At 43.7% G+C, this 11,597-nt stretch overlaps 1 protein-coding gene across 1 annotated transcript; it reads right to left on the bottom strand.

Annotated features, from left to right (window-relative positions):
• Positions 1-7,915: 7,915 nt before the first annotated feature.
• On the bottom strand, positions 7,916-9,948 carry LINGO1 (leucine rich repeat and Ig domain containing 1). The gene has a single exon (XM_015824292.1). It carries the CDS (start codon positions 9,934-9,936, stop codon positions 8,092-8,094), a length of 1,845 nt encoding a protein of 614 aa, XP_015679778.1. The 5' UTR covers positions 9,937-9,948; the 3' UTR covers positions 7,916-8,091.
• Positions 9,949-11,597: the final 1,649 nt, after the last annotated feature.

Genomic DNA, 11,597 nt, shown 5'->3' with positions numbered 1-11,597 from the left:
CAGTGCCCTGCCCTTGTATATAAAATCAGCCATCGACAGATACATAGAGATAAACAACATCTACATACTATTCAAAAGAGACAATCAAAAAGCCAAAAGGTAACAAAAAGACCTAAAGACCTCCTCACCAGCAGCTAACACCCAGATGAGCAGAGATTAACACCAAGATTAACACTAGACCAACAATCAAGAAGTATAAAATACCCCAATTAAGAAACTACCAACTTAGACAGTCACCTAATCAAAGAACCACCCAGAACATTCCCATCAACACTGCAAACCATTTGTACATAAACAGAGAGCAAACCCATTCCCTTCTAGTACTGATGTTGTCACCTAGTTGTCTGCGAGAAAACAACCAAGCTCAGAGAGCACCAAGGAACCCACATTGTGGTGCATTTTCAGCTTCTTAGTGCTGTCAGCCAACACTTTCCAATTTTGTCCTTTGATCAGGAGAGTCATGCTGCAAAGTGCAGCAAAGTCGTCTGGAGGTGTAGGGTTGTCTGCTCTACGCAAAAACGAATTAGCTTCTTTAATTACAGTATTAAAAAGGGGGAACTGAAAGTCAATTATAAGAGTCCCAGTCAATTGCCCATATTAATAGCCATCCAGGAAAAAAACACGGATCTTTTGGCTCCTGCTTGTGAACAGGCAACCATTTTCATTATATTTTTTTTTGAAGTGCCTCAAAGAAAAACAGGAAGAGATTTATAATAAGCCACTTTATAGCCCTGAATTTCTGAATGGGATGCAATGCAATGAATTAACAAGGCAGTAGGGTCACTTTTGGGGCAAGATGATCCCTAAATCAACCTCTTTGTTGCAAAAAAGGGAGGTGGTAACAGTCCACTTGAATCACTCAAGAAAAGGAAACCAACATTGTGACAAACAATGGAAATATCAATAGTGAACAAGCTTGCATTGTGCTGAAATCCATCTGCCAAGCACCCAGGTATTTTCTCAGGTAGTTTCATGTTTTAAAATAATTCGGGGTGATGATTGATTGTCCTGGGAAGAGCTAGAACAGTGGTGGCGAACCTGTGGCACTAGTGCCAGAGGAGGCACTCGGAGCCCTCTCTGTGGGCACTCACGCTGTCGCCCCAGCCCCGCCTCCCCCTGTAGCCTCCTCACCAGCAGCCCCCCCGGAGAAGAGTCACCCCTGGGTATGGCCCGTGCAGACCTGCACAGCCAAGCACATGGCAGCTGGGCAGTAGATGATGCTGCGGGGTGCGGGTGAAGGGCATGGCCACCATGGACCTGCAGGGCCACCTAGGCGATCTGCGGCGTGCCATGGATGGCCCTGAGGGTGGGCAGAATGAGGGCGGAGCAGGGCGGGAGCGGGCGGGCGGAGCGGGGCCGGGCCGGTTTTTGGGCACTCGGTCTCTAAAAGGTTCGACATCACTGAGCTAGAAGATGCTTTTCTCCCCATTGAGATCCATTGTTTTCCAACTATAGAATTCTCCATCACTTTGAAGCCATTCTCTGACTGTTCTCTAAAGATCCTATACATTCCTTGGGAATCTATAATGGATTGTCTGTCCATCCACTGGACAGACGGGAGATGGACAGTGAAAGACATGATATTCATACAAGTTGACCACACTTTGTTGGGGTCAACAAAGCCAAGATGGGGATTGGCAGATGTGATGGAATCTTCAGCTATTCTTTATGTGTATGTCATGTGTGTTGGATATAAAAAAATGGGTAGAGCTTTAATCCTATTGATGAGGCCATCATGATGCTTTCAACCACACCTTTTGATAACTAAATAACTTCTATTTGAAGGATCCACTCTCCCTATTACATCCATCCGACCCACCAAGATGGGAAGGGCATGTTGAAGATCCCATTGTTTGGGGATGTCCATGTGGTGGGACCATGGCAAAAGTGCCTTCTTAGTGATGGCTCCTTCTCTATGGACCATTTTTCCCCTTGAGGTGAGATTGGCTCCCATCTTGTTCCTTTTCCAAAAGGCCATGAAAACATGGTTTTGTCAGCAGGTCTGGGAACCACGAATGGAGATGCAACTGAACAAGGGCTTGATTTTATTGTGGTGTGGTTGCTGTGGGGTATGTGACTAAGTTTATGGGTTTTTATGCTGTGGATTTTTAATGTTGTTAAGTTGGAGTTGCCTGTGAGTTGGGAAGCCATATAAATGTATTTAATACATAAATACAGTTCAAGAGAGCCAGTATGAGGCGATGGTTAAAGAATTGGACCACCACTGAGGACACCTCCTCCCCCCAGCCCATCCTCATCCATGGAAACTTACTAGATGATATGGGACTGGTTATTCTCCTTTAATCCAACCTACCTTGGGTTTAAGAGAGAGCAATTTTGAGTTTCCTTCTCAAGCTTTCCCAGACTGAGATGTTTTGCTGATGATCTTTGCTTACCTTCTCCAGTGTCATCTCTGTGCTCCTCTAAAGATGGTGTAACGTGTCTGGTTACCAAGGATGCAGCGCTTAAGTCCTGGTGGACCAAACAAGAGCCAGAACAAAGTTCTCAGGAGGCCAGCAATACTCAACGGAGGAGGCTGCAGGTGATCCAACAGTTTTCCTTGCTGCAACCGAAGCTTCAGCTGTTTTTAGTGCAAAGCATATATGATGGCCCCATCTTTTTAGAAAATCCCAAGGTGGATCCACCTGGCTAGAAATCCTCTACAGATAATCCTCAACTTACAACAGCAAGGGCGCCCAAAATTTATGTTGCTAGGCGAGACATTTCTTAAGTGAGTTTTGCCTTATTTTACGACCTTCCTTGCATCATTAGTTAAGTGAATCACAGCAGTTGATAAATTAGTAAGCCGGTTGTTAAGTGATTCTGGCTTCCCCATTGACTTTGCCTGTCAGGATGTTACAAAAGGGGATCACAGGACACAGCAACAGCGACAGTCATAAATATCAACCTGTTGCCAAGCTGAATTTTGATCATGTGACCATGGGGATGCTGCAAAGGTCGTAACTGTGAAAAACCATCATAAGATAGTTTTTTTCAGTGCCGTTGTAACTTTGTTTGCTTAGCTAGTATCCTATGACTATCACTAAGTTGCATCTTATGATTTATAATGAATGTATTTTTTATGTTTATTATGATCATAATCTATCATTATTACTTGTATGAGAGCTTCTGCACCGGAGACAAATTCCTTGTGTGTCCAACCACACTTGGCCAATAAAGAATTCTATTCTGTTCTGTTCTATTCTACTAATTCTATTCTGTTCTGTTCTATTCTATTCTCCATTCCATATTTTCTATTCTATTCTAATCTATTCTATTCTATTCTATTCTATTCTATTCTATTCTATTCTATTCTATTCTATTCTATTCTATTCTATTCCATATTTTCTATTCTATTCTATTCTATTCTATTCTCTACTTCTATTCTATTCTATTCTCCATTACATATTTTCTATTCTATTCTATTCTATTCTATTCTATTCTATTCTACTCTACTCTACTCTATTCTCCATTCCATTCCATATTTTTTGTTCTATTCTATTCTATTCTATTCTATTCTATTCTATTCTATTCTATTCTATTCTATTCTATTCTATTCTATTCAACAAACTGTTGTAAGTCAAGGGCTTAATTTAACGATGAACAGAATAGGTCCGGAGCTGAAAGCAAACCATTATCAAGCCCTGGGACTCTGGCCAGCTGTTTTTTGTGGCCACTTGGACCTCCAGCAATGAGAGACACTCATGCAAAGAAAGTACCAGCAAGGAATATATATATTTTTAAGGATGTTGGTTGCCTGGCAGTGGGATTCATCCACCCACCTGATCTCATACGGAAAGAGAGTGATCCTTCATGTTTAGATCTTCTATTTTTGGCTTCTTCGTTCCAAAAAGGACATCTATCTTAGGACTCTTCTGTCCTTTTTTTTTTTTTTTACAACTTTCCCATTTTGTATGCAGAGAATGCCAATCTTATGTGCTGTTTCTCTGCTCCTGCCTCAACTCATGGACAAATATGAGTTTTTTAAAGAAAATCCGCCTGGATGTCTTGTCACATTGAGATTTATTTGTCCTGATTTCATCAAGAGAGACAGGAATTAGCATTGGTATGTCTGCCTGGCTCTCTGTCACAGTGAATTGCAGCACAAAAGAATGGCAATATCCTATCTACAGGCACACAACTGTTTTGTTCGTTTTTGCTGTGCGTGCTATTTATTTATTATTCATACTTATTTGTACCTAGGAAGCAGTTATGGTGAAATTCCATCAAGGGGCAGGATTTGTTGTTCGAAACCCGATTTTCCTAATCTGCCGAAGAAAAGCAATGCAGAAGAACGATAGAAAAGCTAACACAATTAAAATGCAATATTAATGAAGTAAGTGCCAAAAAGAAAGAAAGAAAAGAAAGTCATCAAATTGCTGCTGGGTTTCAAGCATGGGTTGAACAGATTGGGGAGAAAATTCTCAAATCTGTAAAAAAAATGGGGTTAGAAGCTTCACAGATACATCTTGTATTTGTAGGTTGTCCTCGGCTTACCGCTATTTCGTTTAGTGACTGTTCAAAGTTACAATGGCACTGAAAAGGCTGACTCACAACCTGTCCTTGCACATACGACTGTCGTGGTGTCCCCAGGATCATGTGATCAAAATTGGGGCGCTTGGAAACTGGCCTGTATTACGACGGCTGCAACTTTGCAGGATCATGGTTCACCATTTGTGACCAGTTTCTAATAAGCAAAATCAGTGGGGCAAGTTGGATCTGCTTAACGACTGCATGCTTCACTTAATGACAGAAGTGATTTGCTTAACAACCGTGGCAAAAAAGGCCATAAATTCAGGCACAACTCAGTTCTGAGGCAATTTATGGCACAAGACCAGGTTTCAGTCTGGGGGATGAGAGGCTGCAGGAGCAGGAGCAAAAGAGAACCATGATCTGCTGTTCTGGAGTTGAGACCATTTAATGGGTAAATGTTAACCCTTCAACCCTCCCAAAGATGGTATTGCTTGGCTGGAGAAGATCAGAGAAATGGAAAGATCTCCCCTTTTTTATGACAGCTCAGCAATCTTCATAGGACAGAGGTCCCCAACCTTTAGGGCACCAGGGACCGGTTCTGTGGAGAAAGGTTTTCCCGCGGACCGGACAGTGTGTGGTTTTGTGTGCTGCCTGCATCCCGCGGATGGGGCTTTGCTCGTTTGTGTGGACTGGTTGCTGGCATGCCGTGGCCGGGTACCGGTCCACGGACCAGGGTTTGGGGACCCCTGCCATAGGAGACGTGGAATCAAAGATGATGGCCTTCACCATTTGGTCACAATAGCCATCTTGACATTTTTGATCCTGACTCTTGCAGAAGCCATCATGTCTATCCCTAGCCCAAACTACCAGATGATAGTAATCTGTGTTCTGTTTCCAAAATTTTCAAAACACGCTTAATTTGTCCTCCTTTGGAACACCTCCACCAGGCCACCTCCAAATCTACCAGAATGCAGAATATTATATTCCTATTTTTTGTCCTTCTGGCTGGGTTCTCCTTCAAGTTCTGCTTTAGGCTGTGTTTCCTACATGCTCCATTAAGCAAGACAAACCCACCCTGACTGAGATGCTAAATATAGTTGCCCCACCTATGAGAGTTCCTTCTGACTCCCTCATCAGAAGAGGTGAACCCAGGGAAGCTTCTACACTCCAAGGCTGTCTAAATGCACTTTCTGGCCAACATGGTTTGCTCTTATAACGCAGAAGAAACTCACCAGGGAGCAACAGGCATAGAAGGTCAAACTAAATCAAACAGACTCCCTGAAAAGGGAGTCAGGCTGGAGGAAAAAGAAGTCCCGGTTTAGTCTCTTCTGACAGCACACACAATCTGTGCCTTAACATCAGCTCTTTCACCTAATGTCAGGAGGGTCCTCAGCTAACTTTGAAAACTCTACCAAATTTCCGGAGCTTCTCGGGTCCTTTTGAAAGATGAGCAATGCTGTTTTGCATCTGGCCAAATGGCTGCTTTTATCAATGGGGAAACAGGCTGAGGGGACCAACCTCGTTTTGTTCCTCTTTGGAACAGGCTGAGTCATTCGCAGCTCGCAAATGCAGACGGGTGTCTTGAGACTCCAGGCTCAGAATGGAAAATTTGGGCCAAGCAAGCAAGGTTAATGGAAGCCACAAAAAAGGTCCTCGGTTATTACATTTCTTTTTCTTTTTTCTTTTAAAAAAACATTGTTTTTTTAAAAAAGAAAATGGAGAAAGGCACCCTTTTCCATTAATCTGCACCTGGCAAGCAGAATGAACTGGTATTGGTTCAAAAAATGGGCTGGATGTGTAATTCTGCAGGATGCTAGTAGGAATTCTATGAGTTTGAATATGGATCTGGACATGCACCCAAGGAGGTTAGCAATGCTAACTTATCGAGGTATTGAGAATATTTGCAACTCAGGGTTGAAGGTGGGGTGTCCTTAGTGCTCCCTGAGATTGGTTGTTTCCTTGCAGATGTTTCATAACTCAATTAGGTAGCATCATCAGTACTACAAGGGACTGAGGTTTTCTCTGAGCAAATGCCACTCTCTTTTCACATTGGTGATGTTATCTAGCTAGGTCATGAAATGTCTGCAAGAAAATGACCAACCTCAGAGAGTACCAAAGACCCCACAGGCTTATATAGGATCCCAAACTAATTCTTGGCTGTAGGATATAACTGGAGAAGTTAGTCCTTCAAACATTGCCCAAACTACCAGTATCCCATCCCATTGATTATGTTAGGTGGGAGCTGTTAAGAGTGGGAGACCAGGAACATCTGGAGGTGGAAATATTCTCTCACTAGATGGGATCATGGCAAGTACGGCATCTTGAAAGCATGGTCTTCGGCATGATGCTATCACCTGAAAACTCCCTAAGACCCATAGCAGAGGTAGCCCAAAGGTAGCTTAGCTATTGGAGATCAGATCATTCATTCATTTAGCTCATTGTTGTCTGGTCAGACTGTGGCTCACCCAGGTCTCAAGCAATGGAGATATATCCCATCCTTTGTCACCCGGTCCTTTTAACTGGAGGATCAAAGTTGGGCCTTTGACCACCCAAAGCAGATGTTCTATCACCATGGTACTATTCTCCCCTATGGAATTTAACCTGGCCTGATGGAATACGGATAGCCTGAAGATGATCTCCATCAGGATCAAGACTTCCTTGATGAGGGAGGAGAAGCACCGTTCAGAAGAACAAGGACAAGAAACCTGTGGTTCTTCAAATGTGAACCTAGCATCATGCAAAACAGAGGTTTCTGTTCCTACAGCATCTTTCCCAAAAATTTGCCCACCGATATCAGAGGAAGCACATATATGCTGAGCTGCAGCTCCCAACATCTCCTGCTATATTGGATGAAGATGTTGGGATTCCATTGCAACATCTGGAATGCAATTGGTTTCAGGTATACAATATGGATATATGTATCATCCTTACCTGTACTGTGCCTTAGCAAAACCCTGAAAGAATTCAGTTCAAGAAATCCAAATCAAAACCAATGGTTCAAGAGAGACAGAACACTAATAAATTATATCCCCTTGAGGTGTACATTATATATATTACATCCCCTTGAGATTCCTTTGTTATCAACAGGCAATCCTTCTTTCTACTGAACTGTATCAGAAACCACTCTGATACAGGTTTCCAAGGAAGGACCAAAAGAAGGAAGTGTACAGATCAAAAAAGTCAGAATGTTGCATTCCAGCTCGCTATAGGAAATAGGTTTTTTTTTTATTATTTCAAGTTTTCATAAAAATCCGTAATTATTGAAATCAAAAGTTACAGAGGAAGTATGTAACTTTTTAATGGTTTGTTGTTTTGAATTTTTGTTTTTGTTTTCAGTTTGCTGCTGTCTTTTAAGATCGACACAGGAGTTCATCGGAGTATTGTCCTACAAACAGGGGAGGTTCTGGAGACGTCAGCAGAACATTTTCACAAAGGAGGACAAGGAGGAGGAGGAGGAAGTGATGCGGGATTTTCAGGAGAGGAGGGGGATGGGAGAGCTGAGTGGAAAAGAGAGATTGGCATTTGTGTTGACTGTTTGTGGTCATCGTCATCATCGTTTGATAAAAAGAACACTGCCCGTCCTTAGTTGTTTTGTCTTTGTCCTCTGGTTCTTCGTCCTTAGATCATTTTCATGTTGAACTTGCGTGGCGCATCAGCAGCGGAACTGATGCCTGCATCGGATTTCCGTGGGACATACTCGATTTCAATGTTGTGCTTGGTGTTCCCTTTGCCCCTGCTCCAGAGAAAGAGCAGCACCAGGCAGAACAGCACGACTCCCAGGAAGGAGATGAACCCCATGGTGGTGGCAATGATGAGGGTCTTGATGTCAAAGGGGAAAGGCACGGTGGCACGCGTGCTGTTGGCATCACTCTCGTTTGGCTGGTTGGAGATGAAAGCAAAGGTCTTATTGGGTTGGTGGGGCCAGTCGGGGGAATAACTGCGGACGTGCAGGTGGGCCAGCATGGTGTCATTGCCTCCAGCATTGCTGGCAATGCATAGGTAGGTGCCATTGTCCTGAATCTGGGCGTAGCGCACCTCCAGAGTGCCATCGGGGAAGACAGTGAGCCGCCCATTGGTTTTGGTTGAAATGAGGTGCTTCCTTGGTGACAGCCACATGATGACTGGAGGTGGGTCTCCATCTGCACGGCAGATGAACTGCACGGTGTGGCCCTCATCCACAAAGATCTGCTGGGGTTTGCGGTCCCGTATCCGTGACCGACGGCAAATGAAGTAGTTTGGCAAGAGCGCCTCAGAAAAATCCTTGAACTGTTTCCCCTGGACAAATTCAGGAGTTGCACAGGTGGGTTGCCGCTTACTGAAGTTTAGCCTCCAGCGACGTCGGAAGATCCAGAGAAGTCGGCAGTCACAAGCCAAGGGATTGTTATCTATGATAAGGGTTTCCAGATTCCCCACAGAGTGGAAGGCTGATTCTTCCAGTGTGTTCAGCAGATTGCCTGAAATGTTCAAGATCCGCAAGTAGTTCAGGCCCCGAAAGGCGTACGGTTCCACCACGGTGAGTTGACCCCCAACCAGCTGGATCTCCTGAAGCCTGAGTAGGTCATGAAGCATGGAACCTTCGATGCTGACAATGGGGTTGTAGGACAGGTTCAGAAACCTGAGATAGACCAGGTGCCTCAAGGAGACGTAAGGTATTGATGTCAGGTTGCAGTGGGTGATGGATAGAGATGTCAGGTTGAGTCCATACAGGCAGTTGGATGTCATGGTATCTAGATATGGCCAATGTGAAATCTCCAGGACCTTAAGTCGATACAGCCTCTTAAAGGAGTAATCCCTGATGGCGTTAATATTCAGGTGGCGCAACTGTAGCACAATTAAGCCATGCAAGTGAGAAAGGGCTTCCGTAGGGATGGAGGTCAAGTTGCATTTCTCCAAGGTCAGATGTTCTAAGCTGTTGAGGCCACTAAAAGCCCGGTGGGAAATATAGACAAGATCATTGTCCCCAACCTCCAAAGACTTGAGGTTGTACAAGTCCTGGAACATATAATCCAGAAGAATCACAATTTTGTTCTCACTAATGTCCAACTTGGTAAGGTTGCTGAGTCCCGTAAATACCCCAAGGGGGATAAGTTTGAGCCGATTGCTCCTGAGACCCAGAGTCCTGAGGTTGAAGAGGTTGTTGAAAGCCCCGGGCTCAATGCCACTGATAATATTCTCATTTAACTCCAACTCCTCCAGGTGAGGAAAGTTGACAAACTCATCCTGGTTCAGAGTCTTGATACGGTTTTTCCCCAAATCCAAGAGCTTGGTCTCGGTGGGGATGCCCTCAGGAACGGTCATGTATCGCTTCCGGTGGCAAGTCACTGAGCGTTCCTGGGCAGAACAGTCACAGCGGGGTGGGCAACCCGTGGCAGAGCCTGAGAGGATGGATCCCAACATCAAGATGAGAATTGGCTGCCAACAGGCCAAGATTGGGCAATACATGCTCCACTTCCCCGCCACCATCCTATCTTTTACCTGCAGAGGAGACAGGAGAGAAGAAAGAGAACAGAGTTAAAAACCAAGGGCATCCGATTCTCACAACCATTTACAACCATTTGTTTAGTGACTGTTTGAAGACAACAGCCTTGAAAAAAGGGACTTGCAACCTGTTGGTAGGCACCCAGCTTGGCAGGGAGGAGGGATCAAGCACAGGGCTAGCCTAGTGTTACTGCACAACTGCAACTGCACAACTCCAAAGTCTTCTTTGGAGACTTATTTATCTTATTTAAATCAAAATGAAAACAAATTTAATATTTGTCCTGACTTGGCCCCCCTGTGCACTTGTTACCAATATTCAGCAACATCATATTGCCCCACATTAGAAGATGACAAGTTCTCGCTCGGCTATGGTCAAGGATCTGAACAACAAGGCCCTCCCTATTCACCAGGATAACGTGCATCCCATCACAAGATTGAAATCTCACAAGATTGAAATCCTGAAGGCCAGCATGGAAAACAGCTGTTTACTTAACCTGTACTCAGTTTAACCCTGTGAATGCCTGGAGAGTTACCTTCCTGCAGCCTGACCATTAGTGATCCCTCTATCAAACCACCTGGTTTTAATCTTCCTCACTCTATCTGGACAAAACTGTTAAAGAGTTTTACAGCTTTCCAGTGCAAAAATAAGCCCAAAAAATAAGCACACATTCAAAATGAGCAGGAGGCATCGTTTAGAAAAACTTTATAATATATATATAAACATGATACATATAGTTTCATTCAGTTCTTGGCAATGTGGTAGAGAACAACAATTAACTCAGAAGATCAGGACACAGGGAGAGACTAAGATATGCCCAGACCTAGGCTGGATCTCATGCCTCACACAGCCAATACTGTGTCTTAATCAAAAACAGTTCTCATTGCCTGGTTTGTTGGTATGGCTATTCCAGTTCATAAATTCTTACATACTGACACTCCTCCCTTTATGACTGGAATAGACATAAAACCAAATAATTTAATACTCTTCCCATGGTGTACTCCACCCAATGGCTTGGTCATTACATCTGCCAGATTGTCATCTGAAGAACAATGAAGCAAGCGAATTAGTTTACTTTTGATGGCTTCTCTGACATTACAGTACTTGATGTCCACATGCTTGCTTCTACTTTTCACTCTGTCACCTGTTGCCATTTTAATGCAAGCAGCATTATCTTCAAATACTGTTACAGCTTCTTTAACTTCTATACTTAAATCCTTTAACAGCTGTACATACCAGGTTACCTCTGAACAAAGTTCAGACAGAGCAATAAATTCTGCTTCCGCAGTAGAAATAGCTAGTTGTTTGTTTTCTGGACTTCCACCCAATCAAAGTCCCTCCAAATAATAGTACAAACCCAGAATTGGACTTTCTGGATTGCACATCATTGGCATAATCTACAATGACCAGTGCATACCTGGCTCCTCCCAAGCTGGCTTGCATTGGTCCTACTCAGGGCTTTTTTTTGTCATAGAGCGCCCAGAACGGAGTTCCAGCACCTTTTTTGGATGGAACTTTATAGGGTAGGCAAGGCAGGTTGTATGACATGTGTGAGTTCCAGCAGCTTTTTTTTTTTTTTTACAAAAAAAGCACTTCTTCTTCTTCTTGTGCTATATCCGTTATCGGACATTGGCGATCATGTTGGCGA

The sequence above is a fragment of the Protobothrops mucrosquamatus genome, unplaced genomic scaffold (genome assembly GCF_001527695.2).
Source record: "Protobothrops mucrosquamatus isolate PMUCROS unplaced genomic scaffold, P.Mucros_1.0 scaffold2186, whole genome shotgun sequence".
Classification (NCBI taxonomy): domain Eukaryota; kingdom Metazoa; phylum Chordata; class Lepidosauria; order Squamata; family Viperidae; genus Protobothrops; species Protobothrops mucrosquamatus.
Note: the sequence above shows the minus strand (reverse complement) of the source record. Positions and strands in the feature narration are given on the sequence as shown.